Raw genomic sequence first — 22,398 nt, 5'->3', positions numbered from 1 at the left:
ATTATTATTATTATTATTATTATTATTATTATTATTATTATTATTATTATTATTATTATGGCCATCCAGCCTCTGTTTAAAGACCTCCAAGGAAGGAGACTCCACCACACTCTGAAGGAGTTTGTTCCACTGTCGAACAGCCCTTACTGACAGGAAGTTCCTCCTAATGTTGAGGTGGAATCTTTTTTCCTGGAGCTTGCATCCATTGTTCCGGGTTCTGTTCTCTGGAGCAGCAAAAAATAAGCTTGCTCCCTCCTCAACATGACATCCCTTCAAATACTGAAACAGGGCTATCATATCACCTCTTAACCTTCTTTTCTCCAGGTTAAACATCCCCAGCTCTCTAAGTCGTTCCTCATAGGACATGGTTTCCAGACCTTTTACCATTTTAGTCGCCCTCCTTTGGACACACCAGTTTCTCAATGTCCTTTCTGAATTGTGGCGCCCAGAACGGGACACAATATTCCATGTGGGGCCGACCAAAGCAGAATACAGTGGCACTATTACTTCTCTTGATCTAGACACTATACTTTTATTGATGCAGCCTAAAATTGCATTGGCCTTTTTAGCTGCCGCATCACACTGTTCACTCATGTTCAACTTGTGGTCTACGTGGACTCCTAGATCACTTTCACACGTAGTTTCATTCAGCCAGGTGTCCCCAATCCTATATTTGTACATTTTATTTTTCCGCCCTAAGTGCAAAACCTTACATTTCTCTGTTTTGAATTTCATTTTGTTAGCTTTGGCCCAGCTTTGAAGTCTATTCAGGTCATTTTGAATTTTGATCCTGTCCTCTGGAGTATTAGCTATTCCTCCTAGTTTGGTGTCGTTTGCAAATTTGATAAGTATGCTCCCAATTCTGTCATCCAAGTCATTGATAAAGATGTTGAATAACACTGGGCCCAGGACAGAGCCCCGTGGGACCCCACTGGTCACTTCTCTCCAGGATGAAAAGGTGCCACTGTTGAGCACCCTCTGCGTTCAGCCGGTCAACCAATTACAAATCCATGTAACAGTGACCTTGTCTAGTCCACATTTTACAAGCTTATTTGCAAGAATGTCATGGGAAACCTTGTCAAAGGCCTTACTGAAATCAAGGTATACTATATCCACAGCATTCCCTTCATCTACCAAGCTGGTAATTTTATCAAAGAAAGAGATTAGATTTGTCTGGCATGACTTGTTTCTCTGAAACCCATGTTGAGTTTTTGTGATTATGGCATTGCCATCTAGATGTTCACAGACTCTTTGTTTAATTATCTGCTCTAGAATCTTTCCTGGTATTGATGTCAGACTAACTGGATGATAATTGTTGGGATTGTCTTTCTTTCCCTTTTTGAAGATGGGGACAACGTTTGCCCTCCTCCAGTCTGCTGGGATTTCTCCTGTTTTCCAGGAGTTTTCAAAGATTATTGCCAATGGCTCCGATATTACATTTGCCAGTTCTTTTAATACCCTTCGATGGAGTTCATCTGGTCCTGGAGACTTATATTCTTTTAGATTAACAAGGTATTCCTCTACTATCTCTTTACTTATTCTGTGCTGAAATTCCCCTATTCTGTCCTCTGCTCCATTATCCTCAGGTTGAGCACCCTTTTCCTTTTCTGAGAAGACTGAGGCAAAGAAGGTGTTGAGTAATTCTGCCTTTTCCCTGTCCCCTGTTAACATTTTGCCATCTTCTCGACGCAGTAGCCCTACCATTTCTTTCTTCTTACTTTTGCTGCGGACATATCCAAAAAAGTCCTTTTTGTTGTTCTTAACCTCTCTTTTAGTATTTCTGACCATGGGATCGCCCTCAATACTTCTCTAAGTTTACTGAAGTTCGCTCTCCTAAAGTCTAGAATGTGTGTTTGACTATACCTGACTTCTCCTTTCCACTGTATTACAAACTCCAGGAGAACATGGTCACTTCCACCTAATGATCCCACCACTTGCACCCCATTAACCAAGTCATCCTTGTTGGTTAGGATCAGATCTAAAATAGCTGATCCCCTTGTTGCTTCTTCCACCTTTTCGACAATGAAATTGTCTTCCAGGCAAGTGAGGAATTTGCTAGACCTTGAGGATTTTGCTGAGTTTGACTTCCAGCAAATATCAGGATAGTTGAAGCTGCCCATCACTACTACATCTCTCCTTTCTGAATGTGTGGTCATCTGTTCTAGAAAGGCATCATCCAGTTCCTCAGTCTGACTTGGGGGTCTGTAGTAGACTCCCACCATAACATCCTTGTTGTTTCCCTCCCCTTTAATTTTTATCCAGATGCTCTCCACCTGGCTTCCATGATTGATGTCCTGGATCTCTTCACTGGTGTAAATATCTCTGACATATAGTGCTATTCCTCCTCCTTTCCTGTTTGGCCTATTTCTATTAAAAAGGTTATACCCCTCTATTTTCACATTCCAATTATGAGACTTATCCCACCAGGTTTCGGTGATGCCTATTATATCATATTTGCTTTGTTGTACTAGGAGTTTGAGTTCATCTTGCTTATTTCCCATGCTCTGTGCATTAGTGTAGAGACATCGCAGACCACAGGTCCCTTTTACTTGCTGCCTGTGCAAGTTTTTTTGCCTCCCACTGTTGGGTCCTTGCACTGTTTGCCTTGTTTCCTCTATGTCAGTTTGACTATTTTCGCCATCCCTTTTGCCTTCCTTAATATTGTCTCCCTTCCCCTCGGAACTCAGTTTAAAGCCCTCCTGATCAAGTTCTTGAGACTGTTGGCAAAAACATTTCTTCCAACTGGCGTGAGATGCAACCCGTCCGTTGCAAGAAATCCCTCCTCATGGAACCACAGCCCATGATCAAAGAATCCAAATTGTTCTTGGTAGCACCATCTGTGAAGCCAGTTGTTCACATCCGCTATGTTCCTCTCCCTTCCTGGACCGTGCCCTTCGACTGGCAGAAGAGATGAGATGACAACCTATGCATCCATTCCTTTCAGTTTCCTACCAAGCGCCTCATAATCCCTTTTGATGTTCTGCAGGCTGTGTCTTGCAGTATCATTGGTTCCCACGTGGACCAAAAGGAAGGGGTATTGGTCAGTAGGCTTGACCAGTCTTGTCAGCCTCTCTGTCACATCACAGATCTTTGCCCCTGGGAGACAACACACCTCTCGAGACATTTTGTCAGGCCTGCAAATTACTGCTTCTGTACCCCTCAGCAAGGAGTCCCCCACTATGACCACACGCCTCCTACGAGGCTTAGCAGCAACTGTTCCCTTGGGTGGGACTCTCAGGCTTGCCTGCTCTGTCCCTGAAGTCTGTCCATTCTGCTCTTCTTCATCCTCCTTGATAAGGGAAAGAGCTTCAAATCGATTCTCTAGCTGCAAGCTCCCAGAACAATCCCTTCTTGGCCTACTTCTCTGTGTGATATTCCTCCAGCTGTCTGCCTCCTGTGTATGTGAAGTGACCTCCTCTGCCCCAGCAACTTCCTCTGGATGGTACTCATCCAAGATTGTTAGTTCTGTTGTGTCCAGGAAATCCTCTTGTTCCCTAATATGCTGAAGTGTAGCTCATCTGGACTCCAGCTGCTGCACTTTTTCCTCCAAGAGTGCCACCAACTTGCACTTGGTGCATGTGAAATTCTCCACTTCTGTAGGCAAGAAGACAAACATCTCACAAGAGTTGCAGGAGACTGCAGCAGATCCCTCAGCGTCCATACTGCAAATCTTTAGTAATGACTGAAACAGGACTGTGGGCTTCCTCCTCAAAAAATTCTCTGGTAAACACCAATGTTAAGGTCCCTGATGACTTGGCCTTTTCACCAGTCTGTGGAAGCGAGCTCAATCTACTGGGAATACAACTTTATAGGAATGTCCTGGCTGCTATCTTATAATTAAAAGCACGGTTCTGTTTCAATTTCTGCTTCTAACCCGATGCCAGTTATGTAGAGTTGTTGAGTTAAAAAAAATTAAAATTCTCTGGCTCTGGAAGGAGTTATATAGAGCTAGTCTGCTAGCTCCGTCCCCTTGTGACTGACAGGTGTGACTCACAGAAGCTCTGCCCCTTCAGCAACAAGCACACTTCCTCAAGATGGCTGCCCAGCTGCTCCTCTCCTTCTCCTCTCTCTCGCCGGACTGTTAGTTGAAGCTAACAGTTCTCATAATGCAAGGGGATCTTGTAGCACCTTTGAGATTAACTGTGTGAAAGAAGTTGTAGCATAAGCTTAGATAAACGTAGAGCCCGTACAGACAGGCCAAAATAAAGCTGCTTCAGGTCCCTTTGGATGTATGATGTTTAAATGATGCATGTGTCCTAAGAGGCCGGAAGCCACACCAAGGCTATGCTCCAGTCCTAAGGACTGGAACACAGGTTTGGCACAGCTACTGGCCTCTTAAGATGTGTGTGTCATTTAAACAGCATACCTCCAACGTGAGCCAAAGCAGGTTTATTTTGGCCTGTCTGTATGGGCCCTTAGTCTACTTCCTCAGATGCAGTTCTAGAGATGGGTAGCGTGTTCAGCTTAACTCACTGGAAAACTGACCAAGCTATTTTAGATTTGCTATTCTATCTAGCCATAACACTGTTTCTATTGTATGTTACTGCTGTGATGTTTTGGGCATGTTTTAGCATTAAATACTTGCTGTTCCAATAACCCTTAGGGCTAAATATTAGGCCACAAACAACAAACATATGTTAAGTACTGATGAAGAGCCAGTACATTTAAAATTGGCTACTGGAGTCAGAAAAATTTACTTCAATATAGTCCAGAACAGACCAATTTGATACACAAGACTAAGCACTACTTGAAATCTCCCAGCCATCTCGGAGACAATGCTCACATGAATAATTCTTCCAAAGATTTTATTCTCTCACATGCTGCACTTCCATAACTGTTTCAGTACTTCCCAGTCATAACAATTTTTTCCTGCTGCTAAAATTGATTTGGTTTTATACACTGAGAAGTATTATTCTTTTGGTTTTATATTCTACTTATGTGGATTGTTTTAATATGTGCACATCTTACTTGTTCTTTTAAACTGATGCATGTTTTGATTGATGTGTTTTAACTGATATTGTTAGTTTGCTCATTGTTTTTGGCCTCTGCCCCGATCCATGGAGAGAGGTGAGTAAGAAATAAATATTATTATTATCATTATCATTACTTATGCAGTTTTTTATTGCATCATTGTTACATTTTATATATTTTATCATACTGCACACCACCCAGAGAACTTGATTTGTGGGCAGCCTAAAAACACAAAAGGAAAGGAAGGACAGGAATTGAAATAGTTGTTTCAAGCACAGAAAACACCATAATTGCATCCATGGACAGGCTGATTCACTCATTATGTCCTTCGTACACAGCAGTGGGGGGAAATAACAGAACTTTGAAAGCATCATGCCCAGCTGATTTCTCACTTGTGAACTAGCTGAGAGTTTTCTTTTGCAAACAAGCAATACGGATTTGACCAAGATTGGGGGATTACATATTACAAATTTAATTTGTTAAGAAACTAAGGAAGGAACTATCCTGTAAAAGAATGTTCTTTTATGGAACAATTAACAGAAGTACCAGCTTGACACACATAAGTCTTCAAGCAAAGTCATGCAGCTTTCAAATTTAAACACATATTGTGCCTACCCTGTTGTGAGTGAGGCCATGGCCACAGGGACCCCCAGTTACACCCACTGCCATGCTTGAACTCTTAAACCCCCCTGATGGATGGACCTGCTCATCCCATGCCTGCTAACCTGTTCACAGTAAGCCAGAATTGCTGGTTCACTTATATCCAAACATGCCCAAGGGTGTCTAACTGGGAGCACTTAGGGCCCTTTCATGTAGTTGCTCCCCCTTGAAAGTAACTCTCTTGAAGCATATTCCCTGCCTACTGGAGTGATGAAGAAGGAGCAATCCATGTCAGGATGCCTCTACCCGCATTGCTGAAAAGAAACATCTCACAGATAAGGCCAATGTTCCTTTTCCTTATTAAAAGGGCAAGGAGAATAGTAAGATTATTTAAATAGAAAGTAGAGGCCATCAAAACTATGATGAATAATCCCATACTGAACCAATCAATGGCAAATCTATGCCTCATCACTCCTTGTTAGAAAGACCACTGAACATACAAAATTGTTCTCCAAATAAACAAAATGAAACCTTCTTACTTGAGAGTACGAATGGGTAAGGCAACTGGGATGGGACAGAGTGAACTTAGGATTCTAAGTAGGCCTATCCTCCTTTTTTTCTTATTGGAGAGAACCAAATTTTCATTCTTAACTTTCAAGAGAGTAACTGCAAGATGCAATAAAGTTTTCCACATGAGAGGATTGTTCCCTCTGAAATAATAAACAGAGGAACTCTCTGCTACAGCTTACAGCTATGGCCAATAGTAAAACAAGTTTCAGGTGGAAACTACTGTCATTTATTAAACATTGTACCAATTGTACTGGCTAAGCAGCATGGTAAACCTAAATTGAAGGCTGGATGCCAAGTACCAAAATTAAGTATGGGACAGACCTCCCTGTTCAGATTCAAGTAAGGGCTCCATAACTACCCAGGATGACATTATTCTCAGTTTTCATTTACTTACAGTTTACTGCAGCTTTCTGCAAGGAGTTTACATGGTGAGCATGAAAGAGAAAAACAAACATTTGCACTCAAAAGTTGTTTTGACATAAAACATTCAAGACTGCCTGACATCTTCATCTGATGCTTTATCAAAGTCTGAGAACAGAGTTGGGAATCACATTGCCCTCCTGATGTTATTAGACTGCAATTCCCAGCATTGGCTAGTTAGCTAGGATCAATGGGACTAACAAGCCAACATCTAGAGGGCTACATCATATTTCATTATTAACCGCATGGATTTTGAATGCTACAAGGTACAAGTAGGATGAATAAGCAACATGTATACACAGCAACTAGAATGTGGCAATTCCACACCCAGCCAATATAAAAACCTACGTTAAACACTGAATACAAAGCAGAATTAACTTAGTAACATTTAGTAACAATAACATTTAGATTTTAAAGTCTAGTTTAAAGACTTGTCTTTGAAGGGAGTCTATTCTATGTGCACAGAAAATACAATCATACACTGTATGTATCTGTATATGCTTGCAACTCTTCCTGGTATAACAAGTACATATTTTAGGGCAGCTGTCTTAGTCACATAAACTGGCACTGGTTTAAGAGTAGGCACAGAAACACTGCACAATGAAAGAAGGGCCAAGGAAAAAAAAACCTCACAAAAAGCTCTTTTCACAGAACTGTTCTCTTCAGTCTCTGCTGGAAACAAGTAAATCTTCCCCAGCTGCCTTACACAAAAGAAAGGTTAGCAGCATTCTCACAAGTCAAGCAGAATATGTGCTATTGGGTGCCTAGAAGCACTCCGGAAGCACTCCAATGCATCCAGGTGTTTTGGAGATTTATCAATAATATTTGTGCATCAGGATGTTTCTGCATTTGCCAATGTGAGCAAGAACAAATCCACCACATTCCTCCCTGAGAAAACAGTCTTTCATATTATCATGGGGAGTTTCTTCTTTAACCTTGGCAAGTCTTAAAGGACTCCTGTGAGGAGGAAATAACAGCAAGATGCAAAACCAATGAAAACAATTAGAGGGAAAGGGTACAATGCCTAGCAGTGTTACTTTACAGAAAGAAGAAAGTTCTGAAAGCTGCTGCAGTGGTAAATGTAGTGAACTGTAAGACTTCAGTTGTTCAAGCAAGCTACCACCCTACACACACCAAAATCTTACTGGTTTAGCTCTGGAAATTTCCAAATGTTATCTCCACTCAAGCATAACACCTTCAGGTGGACAGCAGAGTTCACAAACAAGAACAGTAGGTGCAAGAAATTATTAAGACGTACTATAACCCCAAGCACCAACTCTGTGTTACAGAGCAAAGGATGTGAAACAGATGTGGCAAATAAATGTGAAGGCAAACTGGAATAGCCAGTGGTGAGGTGAACCCTCTTTCAGATGCAGCTTTTTTTATAGAATTAATTTTATAGAATTAATTCATCTGTAAATCAGCCAAATACCTGGGATAAAAGTGAGAGTCTGAATCCCTAACTTAAGGTCAGCTAGTGTGCCCTTTGTCATACAACCACAATCAGCCCAGGGGCCTTCAATGAGGTGACCATCTCAGGCAGGGTGCTACCAACAGCAATACCACCCAACCAGGAAGAGATCCAGTCCAAATTACTGGGGCCTGGTAGCCCAATTAGCCTACAGACCCTATAGGTACCAGATCCCACCTGATCTTCAAAGCTAAGCAGGGCCAGCTCTGATTAGTACTTGGATAGGAGACTGCCAATAAATACCTGGTGCTTCAGGCTATATTTCAGAGGAAGAAAGTGGCAAAACAACCTCTGAGCATGCCTTGCTTAAGAAAACCCTATGAAATTCATGAGATCACCGCAAGTCAACAGGTAACTTGAAAAAAAAGTGGTAGAACAAAAAAGTCTAGGGGAAAAAAGGAAAAAATCATAAAATAGCAATAGTTTTATTGGAAGCCAACTAGAATTATAGAATCATAGAATCATAGAGTTGAGTTGGATAAAAAATGGGAGGGATAGGTAAAATATACTCAATCCTGCAGACAGACAAAAATGCTGTGGACTGTGTGCAGAGCCCAAAGATAAAATCAAAAGCTTATGAGACAAATTAGTAAATGAGCTGATGTAACCAATATGTACTAGGCTAAGGAACTATAAATCCCAACCAATAAATCGAGTATATGGAGATGCCATACATGTAAAATACAAATGCAAATACAAATGGAGTTTTCAACACCTCCAAGGAAACAGATGGGAGGGATAACATAGCAAGCCCATTACAAGTGATGAATTGATAAAATAAGACCAAACGCATTTTGACAGAAAATCTACATCAGTGGTCAGGATTGGCTGTTGTTACAGCATGGAAGATATAGCAATATATGTGGAAACATCCAGTGAAAGTAAGAAAGAATGGCAAGCATATTTTTATTGACTTGGCAGTGAATGGCTCTGGCTTGGCATATCCATGGCTCTGTCACCATGGATATGACAGAGTTTACTCTAGATATTCTGTGGTTGTCCAATATGGACAGTAACCTGGATGTCCCACAGATGAATAAGACTCCAAAGTTGATCAGCCCCAAACCTCCATCTGTTATATGGGGATGAATAGCCTAATTCAACCTTGTACATCAGGGGTACACCAGATTTTTTATCCCTCTTCCCTCCTGTAGCCCAACATCCCACCAGAAAAACCTACTCCGGGAGTGTATGTATTCCTCAGAACAGGTTCTGAGGCAACAAATGGGGAGAGAAGAAGCATTGCTTCCCACCAGTTCTTCTAAGAGGACTACTTTTCCTCCTCCTGGTTCTACTGACAACATAATTTTACAGGGATGTGGCAAAACAAACAAACAAAAGAACCACAATCTGAGAGATGTGAAGTATTAAGTCAATCCCAAACAGTTTAGGACAATGACAAAATCCCTTAGCTGTGAAGCTTAGTGTGCAACTCTGGACAACTCAATGTCAGCCAACCAACCCTCCTTCACAAGCTTCAGAGAGGGTGAAAGAGGAAATCTTCTACATACTCTCTGGTACTCTCTGTAAAAATGATATGCTGCAAGTGGAATCTGGTGTGTTTTAGCTGTCCCGTTCATTGTAGTACGAAAAGAGGAAAACCACATTATAAGTGAATAGATTCAAATCATGGAAGCCACAGCTGCTCTGGTTTCCAAGACCTAAGCAGGGCTGTTGACAACAGAGCGCCTTGGAAGTATCTTGTTCATAGGATCATCTAAGTCAGCCTTGAGAGCATTTTATAATAACAAACTCTTTGTACTTCAATGCAGTCTAGAGTGCTTCTGTTCACTCTTCCCACAGAACCGATAGGGGGAGAAATGGCACAGGCTGCAAAGAGAGCATTAATGGTTTGATAGTGTGCTTTTGCCTTTCTTACTTAACAGTTCCATACTAGGCTGACCACTGACGAGAATGCTGAAAAAATGAATCAGGACAGGCCCATAGAATCAGTATCTAAAGCATTGTTGGTGTGTGCCTTCAAATCATTTCCAACTTATGGAGATCCTAAGGTGAAACTATCATGGGTTTTCCTTGGCAAGTTTATTCAGAAGGGGGTTGCCATTGCCACCCTCTGTGGATGCAAGAGTGTACCTTGCCCAAGGTCACACAGTGGTTTTCCATGGCCAAAATGGGATTCGAACCCTGGTCTCCAGATTCATAGTCCAATACTACATCACATAGTTCATACTACATCACACTGGCTCTAAAGCATACCTTCATTTTATTTAGGGTAACTATCCAGTTACTTCAAAGACCTCCACACTGCAAGAAAAAATTAAAACATTCCCAGCTGCACAAAAAAAAAGGTAATATGTTTTTAATTTTATTTTTTGAGCTCTCTTCAGTACTGTTTAGAGTGCAGAGCTGTGCAAAATACTGAGAAGCTGATTTGCTGCATGACAAAGAACACCACAGGTTATGAGTTCTCTTTATCTCTGCTAATATTTAATTTAATTGCCTCTCATATACTTTACTATAGAGATTTGTTCCTCATTTAATATGACATTTCAGCATTTTTATTGAAGGCACAAGTGCTCTCAAGTCAGTAGATACATTTTTATAAATCTAAGAAATAAAAACTTGAATTATGTATATCCTCACATAAATCTAAGCATCATAAATTTGACAGGAAAATTACTCAGCAGGCCAAACATTACTGGTTAAATGGTGGGATGGTCGTATCTCTCGGGGGGAGGGGGGTGGATTTAATCTTGAACAGTCTGACATTTCAACACATGTGGCCATCTCAGCAGCAAAGCATGTCCACCCCAATGTAAATTTTATTTTCTTCATTGTATTATGGCCTTTTATTTAAAGCACTTAATACACTTCATTGTATTATAGCCTTTTATTTAAAGCACCCTGAAGAATCCATGGCCCGCTCCGCACGGGCGTAAAGTATGCACTCTGCACATACTAGGGTTAGAAAGGGGCGTCCTTTCTGGACGCCCCTAACCCTAGTACGTGCAGAGTGCGTACAAAATGGTGGTGCCCGTTCTACACGGGCGCCGCCATCTTGACGTCGCGGAGCCACTTCCGGGGCCGAAAAAGAAGCTGCTTTTTGTGGCTTCTTTTTGTTGCGTCCAGGAATCACACGGTTTGTCCTCCGTGGTTCCCAGACGCAGCAACCAGCGATGCCGGCAGAGCGCCGTTTTTGGGCGCTCTGTAATGAGCCCATGAAATGTTTTTAGTAGCCTGATCCAGACCAGCGCTTTGCACCGGCCTGGCCACGTACTAGGGTTGCCCAGTGACGGAGCATCAGCATGCCCCACAACCCTAGTATGTGGTGGCGACGTCATCATTGTGGCCTCATGATTACATCATACACACACCATATCCAAATGGCGCGGCGCGTGCATGACGCTTATGGCAGCCTGGGCACAGCATGGGAAGGAGCTCTGAAACAGGGCTCTTTTTGAAGCTGCCTTGTTCCCATAGCAACCAAACAGCTGCGGGAACAATGCTGGGGAGAAAGGGGCCAGGCAGCCCCTTTCTCCCATGGCTGCAGCTCCCGGGGTGTCTAGGCACATGAAGCCCAAAAGACATCCCTTTTCTGCACCACGGAGAAGCGGCATTTAGCTGCTTCTCCGTGGTCCGGAAAAACTCTGGTTGGGGCCGCAGGGCTGCCGGTGAGGCTGCCCTGCCCCCAACCCGGAGATAAAAGCGGCGGCTGCAGATCGCCCCAAAGGGGCGGTCTGTGCCATGCCAAAATATAAGTTCTTTAAGTGGAGACAGAGTTGCAGAATAATGTATTATAGCTACAGCACTGAACACCACATTTAGAAGTCCTACCAGAAAGTCTCAGTTAAAACAAGGCCGAAGAACTTCTGGACTATACTACTGCTCAACAGCCAACAAGGCTCTTATGCAAAACAATGGATTTTCACTTGGAAACCTTCATTAATCTGAATGGCTTAGCAGAAACTTGTCTTCAAGGTTCTTCTTTTCTGTTATCTCTCATCCTTCCACAGTTATAGGTAAAAGTTACACAAATACATAGATCAGAATGGAGACTACAATCAAGAAATCAGAAGACTAGGATTGGAAAGGGCAGCTATGAAAAAACTAGACAAGATCCTGAAGTGCAAAGACATAACAGTGAATACTGAAGTTAGGATTGTCTAAACCATTGTATTCCCCATTACCATGTATGGATGTGAACTGGGTTGTGAAGAAAGCTGATAGAAAGAAAATCAATTCCTTTGAGATGTGTTGCTGGAGAAGAGTGCAGAGAATACTGTGGGCGGCCAAAAGGACAAACAAATGGGTCCTAGAATGGATCAAGCCTGAACTCTCTGGAAATCAGGATGACCAAATTGAGGCTGTCATACTTTGACTACATCATGAGAAGCCATGACTCATTAGAAAAGGCAATGATGTTAGGGAAAGTGGAAGGCAGTAGAAAGAGAGGATGTCCACATGCCTGATAGCTAGACAAAGGACTGGAACAGACTAGCAAGAAAAACTGGTTTCCCGGGCTATGGGGACGTGATGTATGCACGACACATGCCCCCAAGCTGGCAGGAAGTCGCTGTGAAGCCACCCGGCCATTTACATAGCGACAGCTTTTCGTAGCTCTGGCAGCATGGCATTTAGACACCACATGCCAGAGGAACACCGAAAAGCTGTGGCAGTGGAGGAAAAGGTGTCTTTTTACAGTGCAAAAAGGAGCGGCATTTTGCCGTTCCTTTTTGCACCAGAAAAAACACCAGTTTGGGGGGGCAGCGTGTGGTTGCTGTGGCCTCAATCTAGCAATCAAAGGGGCAGCATCAAGCCGCCCCTTTAGGGCCATCTGTTTTGGCCCTTAATCAGGGAGGCCATAGACAAAGTAGTAGAGGATAGGGGGTCATGAAGATGTCTCAGCGACAGGGTCGCCATGAGTCAAGAAGAACTCAGGGGCAGTTAACACAACAACAACTTTGCAGCTCAGTGAGTAGTATAGAGAATGCAATTACATATTCCACAATATGCCTTCTCTGCTTACCTGTTCTAAGATAACATCTGGACCTGAAAGTCTTTTTGTGGGGAGAGGGAGCTCTGTACACATCAAAGACACATTAACCATGGTGTCAGGAGGCCTATGTAGGTACAGAGGCAAGACAGCAGACCTGATAGAAGAAAAGATTTAAGAGCAAAAGCAAACTATCCTGAAGGGACCTAATTAGGCAGATTTTAGCACCTGGTTCTGCTTTCCTTAAAAACAGACTTGTGCCACAAGAATATGCAATGAAATGTATATTCTCTTTCCTTCCTACTCATGTGGACCTGGGACCACTGATAATAAGTTTACATAGGGAAAGAACAGCAATGACTTAAAACGTATTTTAAACACTAATACGAAATTTGTTTTTTGCAGTTATCATTGACAATGAAGATGCAAGCCCTGCCACTTTTGTTTCTGACCTCTTCTCCTGCGCATGTGTTTCGACAATTCATGCCTCAGAAAGGCTCCTTGTCTGCATGTTGCTCATTGTTTATTCCACTCCAGACTTCACCTAGAAGTGTAACAAACCCAACCCCCCGCTACTTTCTAGAAATACATCCAAATCACCAATGAACTGCAGCCACCAGTTTCAACTTCTGTGCACTCTCGAAGATGACTCAAGTCCTATTCAGTCATTCTAAAATAAATATATGAATGGCAGTACGTAGTTTACTTGATCTGCCACCCCTTTGTCGCTGCTTTTCATCACTGCCCTCAAGCAGAGTGACTTTCTGAAGAGTCCTGGTGCACAAAGGACTACAACTTCATCTTTAAACATCCCCATCCCTCTGGGAATGTGAGCAGGAAAAGCAGGTATATATTTCCCCCCAAATCAAATACACTGCAGATGATTTCCACTGCTGTCAGTGACTTATTCCCGAAGAGTCTGTTCAGCCAGATGTCCTTTGCCAAATCCCTTCTCCTTGAAAGGTGAAGCTAACATCTGCTATCTCCCTTTCTTACATCTACTTGCTTCTAACATTATCCTTTTAGGTGCCAAGCAAAAGCTGTTTGTTTCACCCAGATATATCTGTGACCTTCTGTTTTTCTTTCTGGATTTTATGGTCTTACTGCGGCTGCCTTGTTAACTGGTGAATAGCCCTAGAAACCATTTAATTAGAAAGGTGACGTTTTTGTTGTTCTGTGCTTTCAAGTCTGTTTCAGACTTAACACCAACCCTAAGACAAACCTATCACTGGTTTTTCTCAGCAAGATTTCTTCAGAGGGGATTTGCTTTGCCTTCATTGGAGGCTATGAAAATGTGACTTACCCAAGATAAATATTTTAAATATATCAAGTAGATGGTGGGTTTGTCTCAACCCAGCTTCCTCCTCCTTAAAAAAAAAAAAAAGCCAACGTTTTTCTAATGTTCTGGGAACTCTCCTCCATGTTTCCCCTCCCCATAAAATCAGACAGAATATCTAGTGTAAACTCTGTCATATCCATGGTGACAGAGCCATGGATGTGCCAAGCCAGAGCCATTCATTGCCAAGTCAATAAAAAACATGCTTGCCATGTTAGCTGGCCCCACACAACCAAAACTGTATGTTCAGTCAGTAACTCAACCACCACTATCCTCTTCATGCTCCATCAAAATATTGTAACCACCATCATCCCCAATATGACCACTATTTTTTGCTATACTCTGGGGCAGGCAATCATCTCACCCTGGCAGACACTCAGCCATCAGAATCACCTTTTGAGACTGATAACATAAAACATATCCAACACTCCTCTATCACCAAACGCTTATAAGTTTATTAGCAGCATTAAAAGCATAATTCAGAGAAAGTTGGCTCCTGGCAATGATTGATATTATTCTTATTGAAGAATATCTGACCAGCTTCCAAGGAAACTCAGGCTTCCCTTGGAACACCATTTGAAAAACGCTCCTCTAAATTAAATCTTTTATGTAAAAATGTGGCTAAGTATAATTTTATAGATAACCATATGCCTAAACAGTAAAAGTCCCATGTATGTTTTAGAATTTAGTTAAATATTTGGCTTCTTGTTTTAAAAACTCAGCTGCAAGTAAAATTACAGCATGAAGTTTTCAAAACAGTTTTTCAAAGTTACAATTGGACAATGAAACACTGCCTAGACAACTGACACCTAAAAATATTGGCAGCTCATTCTTAGTGAGTTAAAGCCTAATTCTACAGAGTTAGGTGAACCAATGCTACTGTCTGCTGATCACAGATTGTGCTGAACCCACCATTTTGTAAAGAAGAGGGGAAAGCAATGGCTGCTGTTCTATTTTTAGATTTGTTTGGAAAATGATTGTTCTTTTAATCTTTAATCTGCACCAATGCCAAGTCACAAAGGTCTGCAGGGCTCATTTCCACACCATCCCTACAGCAGACCACTGAATGCAACACAAGCCATGATTCTGCTGCAGCATAGAGAAGTGGAAGAGATGCTTCAGACATGATGGCACAACTGAATGACTGATGGCACAACTGAATCAGATAGCAACATATTTTGCATCTTAAATTTTGCACTGCTTGTCTAGTCTGAAGTGGGGGGGACAGGTTTTGAACCAGGATTGGCTGCTAAGACACAGCAGACACAAGTTACAACATAAACACAACAAAAATTGGAAGTCCAGGGGAAAGGCATGTGCAGTTTTAACTGATGCAAAAACTGATTTTAGGAAGAGGAAATGAAGTGGGAGGAAGGGAAGGGGAATATTATGATGACTGGTAAGGAAAGAGCAAAAATGAGTGATCCAGGAGGAAAATGCATCTGTAAAGAAAATATGTCTAGTGCACACAAGGGAAAGACGTAATAATTTTGTAGCATAAAACAATCAAAATTACCTTGCTGAATAACTCAGGCCTGTGTCTAGATTGCAGCTTCCAGCAGCAGACTGCAAAATGCCTCTGGCAGTTCGAAAGCAGGAGCCAAGGTTGATAGGCCTTCAGCATCATTGGTCCTAACCATCTGATCTTCACAGATAAATTCAGAGATAAATTTAACTAGCTGGTATTTAAAGGTTTTTTAAAAACAGTTGCCCCATTTAGTCATTAACACAGACAGAAAAGGTTTTTATCTATCAAGCTGTGATGAAGCAGGAAGAATGTTATGTAGGTGAAAAAGACAGAAGGTATGGTTAGGAGTGGCTTGGCAGCATTTGTGGAATTCATTGCCCTTTCCAGAGAAACCCATCATCACTACACTAAGAGGCCTAGTTTTAATGAAGAAAGGAGCTTTGGACAGAACAAGCTATTAGCATATCTATTATGAATGATATCAAGTGAAATAGCAAGAACTATGCTAAATAGTTTCTCAAGTCTTAGATGACAATAACACTGGAGAAGAGAATATCAGTGAAGCTACAGACTACATTCCAAATTTCTCAGAGGTTCATTTGGTAAGGGAATGAGCGCTTTAATGAAGCTGCCTTTGCAGACAATGTCCATAGTTATATGATCATATATTTTCTGTTGAAGAAAAAAAGAATTTAAGCATTGAATCAGATTTTACCTTTTGCAACAGTTCTAGGCATAGCTGTAGCCACTGGTGCCTGAAGACCTTCAGAAGCAAAGGCAAATATTCATCTTAATATTCTGAACACCATTCTTCTGTCCTTCACTTGCCTTCCTTCTCTCTGTCACTCATCTTTAATATGATCAAAACAGAAAGATCTACTCATACAGAGATACTTCAGAAAGTAGGGATTTGGGTGTTTGAATCTCATTTGCCATAGGAAGGTATCACAAATCTAATAAGACACTATTATAGCAGAAAAGAACTTAAAATTGATAAAGTTGCTGGCTAAACAATAAAAGGAGCAGAAAACACTTTCGGAGAAAAACAGGCTGTCCAAATAAAAACTATTTGCCTCAGACTGAAAGCAGATACAAAAAGGGACTGAGATGTATAAGAGGTCAAGCTGGGCTAGGCTGAGAGCATTTTGTACATTTCCCACAAGCATTAACAGATTGCAAAGTCAATTAAACGTATTATATGAAGAACAATATTCCTCCATGGAGTTTTGCAGCCATCATCTAATGTGTTTACTCCAAGCACACATGAGCCAGCTTTGCCTAGATACAGATTTCCATAAAACAGCTTACAAAAGCTCTGAATTACAGCACGAATGTTCCTGAAACATTAGTTACAAGCAGTCTAAAGATAATGTACCACACGGTCAGAAGTAGCATCTTCTCTACTAATGCAAAGCTTGCAGGGCGGGGAAAGGACTCAAATCCAGCTCAAATGAAAGCAGAGAAGAGTCTTAAGAGTCTAGCTCCTATTAGCAGAATTAAGTCACTCTTACGATTTAGCCATAGAAAGAAAGGGTCAATTTATTCAGATAAACCATTCCTATGAGATCTAGAAAATCTAACAAATCAAAGCATTAAATCACTAGCTGCCATAATAAGAGAGCTTCATTAATGCGGCCTCCAAAAATCTGGGTCACACGAGAAGGCATCTGTCCATGTGGCCCCGCAGACTTCATGATTTACAATCTCAATCTCCACATAAACAGCTACAACAATGCATACTCTTCCATGGAGCACATCATAATGCTATTGTTTATGACTCCACAGCTTGCAATTTACTAACTTGGAAGCAAGCATTTACCATAAAGAGTCACTGTGGGGTCATTCACACATTGTTGTTTTTAGCACAACTATGCAAATAATCTCACTCACACATTACAGGTTTGTTGTTCACACTATGGAACCGCATCTGACACGAGTCAGCACTCAAATAAAGATGGATTCGATGAAGAGAATATATTCATAGAATCATTCAAAGCACTTCAAGACATGCAAAATTTTATCCCAGTTTATCCCAGGTTTATTTGCATCGGTTATGCACACAGCCGAGAATCTGAATCTTTTAGAAGAACTCGGAAAAGACCCTGACATCGATTATCCCAAGTTAAGTGGGGGTTTTGGCAGCACCCCCCAAAAAAAATTAATCAGATGCACTCAAAATGCATGTGAACAACAAAGATTCAACCCAATTCTACCTGGATTGTTTTCACCAACTGAATAAACCCCATGTCTTCTGAAAGGCAAGATGGAACTGTCCTTGTAAGAAGGACAAGGCGTCATCATTGATAGTATACGTCAAGTACACTTTTGTCCTATCAAAGAGAACAATTAAAATAAAAACAACAAAGCACGTGTATCAGTTAAACAGCTTTTGTTTTAGTCTGCAAGGCAAAAAGTCCACCAAGCTGACACTTTATGTGAAGTTGTTATTCCACATGTTAAGGTACCTGGAATTTGCAGCAATGAACTCGGAAACTTCTTTAGCCAGGCAGCCAAGGCCTATGATACAATCTCCCTTTGTGCAAATGAGGGCAACACTCATTAAGTGCTGCTAAATGTTACAACTGAATGCCAGGTGCAGAACAGCTCCACACACCCACAGTTTCAATTTGATGCATTCAAGCCTCCCTTCTCTTTATTCATGTAGGAGAAAAGGCAGTGACAGAGGTCAGTACTTTAGAAGCCTAATAGCCCAATGAGTAGGACTACAGCACACTTTAGAAAAAAATAAACTCAAGTTTATTGGCTTTTAATAGCTCGGAAAAATCTGATAACACACGTGGAGCAGGAGGAATGCCTTTTTCCTAATGGGAAGCCAGGGAAGGGAGGAGTGGGAACGTCTCTTCCTCTTTACTACTTTACCATGTTCTGAGCTGGATTAAGACCTTTAGAGGTCCTAAGCACTTAAAAGATTGTGCGCCCTCCCCCCAATATATATATCTAATTCAGAATACATACAATAATACAGTTGGCTCTCCATATCCACAGATTCTTTATCCAGGGATTCAAGCATCCACAGCATGAAAATATTCAGAAAATATATACATTCTGAAAAGCAAGGCTTTATTTTGCCATTTTATATAAGGGACACCATTTTACTGTATTTACACTGTATTTAACATCTACGGATTTTGGTATCCGCAGGGTGTCCTGGAGCCAAACCCCAGTGGATAGCAAGAGCCCACTGTAAACTGTAAAATAAAATTTTACTTTTTGAAACAAACCAAAACTTACAGTAAGATGGAAAAGAATGTTTATTGTTGTATACTTCCACTTCGTTGATATTTGAAAAGTTTTGACCTCCTTTTTCTATTCTTTGATCAGATCCTCAAAAACTAATCTTACAGATATTTAGTATACGTATCCATACTCCGTAGAGATAAGGCATCCAGCTTGCCTTGTTGTGTGGTTGAACTGTTGGGATTTTTAATATACACTCGTCCCTCCACATTCACTGGGGTTAGGGGCACAGGACCCCATCAATGTGGAAAAATGACAAATAACCAAAACACTATGTTTTTACCTGAGAGAACATCTGCCAGACATTGACCATAGAGTTGTGCTGGAGGAGCTACAAAGGCCTGATGGAGTGTTCTCTCTAGGAATCTCTAGGTCCTCCAGTGCGACTTTTGGTTAAAGCTGACCTCAGAGTTGCGCTGGAGGCCCTAGATATTCCTAGAAAGAACATATTAATAAAATCCATGAATAATCAAATCCACAAAAGTCAAAGCCACAAATGTGGAGGGATGAGTGTATTTCAACTGAGAAAATGAACGCTCACCTGAGCAATTTTTGACCATTAATGTTAAAAATATACAAAAGCAAACCTGTACTTCGGGAAAGATACACTCAATATTGTCTTCAACAATTATTTTATAAAGTTCAGCATGAATGAATTTTATTTCTGTAGTCCCCCCCCCCTCCTTTGGTGCCCTAAGCATGGCCTTCTTTTGCTTAATGGTTAATCCAGCCCTGACTGTGGCTACATCCACACTGCAGAAATAATCCAATTTGACCCTACTTTAATTGCCATGGCTCAGTGATATGGAATCCTGGGGTTTCTAGTTTGATGTGGCACCAGATGTCTAAATGTCTCACAAAACTAAAATTCACAGAATTCCATAGCACTGAGCCATGACAGTTAAAGTCGTGTCAAACATGATTATTTCTCCAGTGCAGATCCAGCCCATGTCAAACCTACCAGCAGTGCCTCTACGCAACAGAATGCAGTTTGACATCACTTTAAGTACTACTGTCACTCCTCATCCTATGGAATTTTAGTTTTACCAGGTCTTTACCCTTCTCAGCCAAAGCATGATGGTGTCTCATTGTTGTTTTCGTTGTGTTGTTGTTTTTGTTTTTTTCGGATTTAAGATAACCCTAAAATAAACCTATCACAGAGTTTTCTTGGCAAGTTTCTTCCATCACCTTCTCCGGAGGCTGAGAGAGTGCGGTGCCTCACCAAACTACAAATCCCATGTTTCTGTCGGTCGGAGCCAGAGTAGTTAAAACAGGGTGACCAGACATCCTCCTTTTCCAAGTCATGTCCTACACAGGGTGACCAGATGTCCTCATTGCAAAGGAGGACAAGGTACTTGCAAAATGTAGGGCATTCAACAAAAATGGAGAACACTACTGTACAAAATAGAAGCACTAAAAACCCTAATAAAAATGCATGTTTCTTAGCCATGCTCAAAATGGAGGACATTTTGGAATCCCTTCCTGGACAGAAGGCTGAAACAAAGAGCATGTCCTGGAAAAGGAAGACCTCTGGTCATCCTGTGTCCTACACTTCAACCTCCTGTCCAGGACGAATTCCAAAGCATCCTCCATTTTCAGCAGGACCAAGCAGATCAATTTCATATTTCTATGAGTGTTTTGAGCTTTTCTTTGTCCATGCCCTACATTGATTCTAATACCCTCCATTTTGCGATGGCTATTCTTCCTTGTGGGTGAGGACAATCTGGTCCCCCTGCCCTAAAGCAGGGTCAAACTACATTATTTCCACACTGCACATGCACCCCAACAAGAACAAGAGCTGGGTTGGCAGCTTGCAAAAACAAAAAAGCAAAGCAAGCAGAGGACACCCAACCTCCACATCCACCCCACACCAACAACAACAACCACCACCGTCCAAAAATACGGCTAATAATAATAATGCCCCCACCAAGCGGGGTACACAAAGTAGGGTACGAAAACTGTCCAAAAAAAACCCCAAACACTGGCTGCGAAAGTCACTCAGGATTCATAATAATGTGTTCATGTACTATTTTGATGTACAATTTTTGTATGCTTTCTAATCGTACTGTTCTTTTCAAATGTCTTCCTAATTTTTAATGTATCAATTCCATTTTAACATAACGCTTTTGGTATGCTTTTTATAATTGTACTGCTGTTTTTAATTGCTTTCATAATCCTATTTTAATGTGCCGATTCCACTTTAATGTACCCCTTTTTGGTAGACTTTTCATGGTGCTGCTGTTTTTATGATCCTAATGTGTCGGTTTCATTTTAATGTTATGTACTACTTTTTGATATGCTTTTTGATTGCACTGTTTGTTTGTGTGTTTTTAATATATATATATATATATATATATATATATATATACACACACACACACACACACACACACATATATGGGGTAAGCCAAAGATGTGAGTCCCAGGTGTTTTGGGGGGGGAGGGGGAGAAAGGGTTGGATATACAAAACAAATACTGTATAACAACAACAACAAGGGTCAGGAGAAGCCATCATCTGTGTGATTCACAGAGACCAGGAAGCACAGATGATGATGATGATGATGATCCTAATGGTGATGGTGACATTTGAGGAGGGCAGGGAGGGAAGAGAGAGTGAGAAGCCCACCGCCGCCATCAGGAGCCACCTACCAGATAATCCATGAACTGGGGGTGGCCACTGGGAAGAAGAGGCAATGGGGGTCCAGGGAGAAGCACCAACACCAGCAGCCCCTTCTCCTCCTCCTCCTCCTCCTCCTCCTCCCGAGGCAGAGGCAAAGGCTCAGCTGCCCAGGTGGAAGGGCCCTCTCCAGCCGCTCTCCTACTCCTCCAGCGCTTCTTCCCTCTCTCTCAACGCCAAGCCCAGCCACAGCCACAGGCGCCGCCGCCGCCGCCGCCGCTTCAGGAACAGGGCGAGGAGGGCTTCCCTGGTCAGCTGAGCTGATGGCGCCCCACGTGAGGAAAAGAGGAGGAGGAGGAGGAGGCTCTGCTTAAAGGGGCAGCGCCAGGCCCCGCCTCGCCTCCACAGCAGCGAGGGCTGCGTCCGCACGGCGGCGCTTAACCCGCTTCGGCACCGCTATAAGTGACACTCCGCTGGGATTCGCCCTTTACCCTTCTCTGGCTGGGATAATATATATACAAACTGCATCTGATTAATTTTTTTGGGGGGGTGCTGCCAAAACCCCCACTTAACTTGGGATAATCGATGTCAGGGTCTTTTCCGAGTTCTTCTAAAAGATTCAGATTCTCGGCTGTGTGCATAACCGATGCAAATAAACCTGGGATAAAAAAGTGCTTTGAATGATCCTATGAATACATTCTCTTCATCGACTCCATCTTTATTTGAGTGCTGA

The 22,398-nt window shown here is 41.8% G+C and overlaps 1 protein-coding gene across 4 annotated transcripts in view; it reads right to left on the bottom strand.

Annotated features, from left to right (window-relative positions):
* ARL15 (ADP ribosylation factor like GTPase 15) overlaps window positions 1-22,398 on the bottom strand; it is a 306,096-nt gene that overhangs the window by 217,946 nt on the left and 65,752 nt on the right. Inside the window, exon 1 of one of the 4 annotated variants that reach the window (XM_042447966.1) lies at window positions 21,698-21,977. The exons of 1 other annotated variant lie outside the window; for it this stretch is intronic. In XM_042447966.1, the coding sequence (XP_042303900.1) occupies window positions 21,698-21,709 (12 nt within the window). In that variant the 5' untranslated portion in view covers window positions 21,710-21,977. Of the gene's footprint in view, window positions 1-21,697; window positions 21,978-22,398 lie in introns of those variants that run through there. 2 more of the 4 variants (XM_042447964.1, XM_042447968.1) reach the window with 2 other exon arrangements.

Source organism: Sceloporus undulatus, chromosome 2 (genome assembly GCF_019175285.1).
Source record: "Sceloporus undulatus isolate JIND9_A2432 ecotype Alabama chromosome 2, SceUnd_v1.1, whole genome shotgun sequence".
In the NCBI taxonomy this organism is placed as follows: domain Eukaryota; kingdom Metazoa; phylum Chordata; class Lepidosauria; order Squamata; family Phrynosomatidae; genus Sceloporus; species Sceloporus undulatus.
This window is presented reverse-complemented; position numbering and strand designations above follow the sequence as displayed.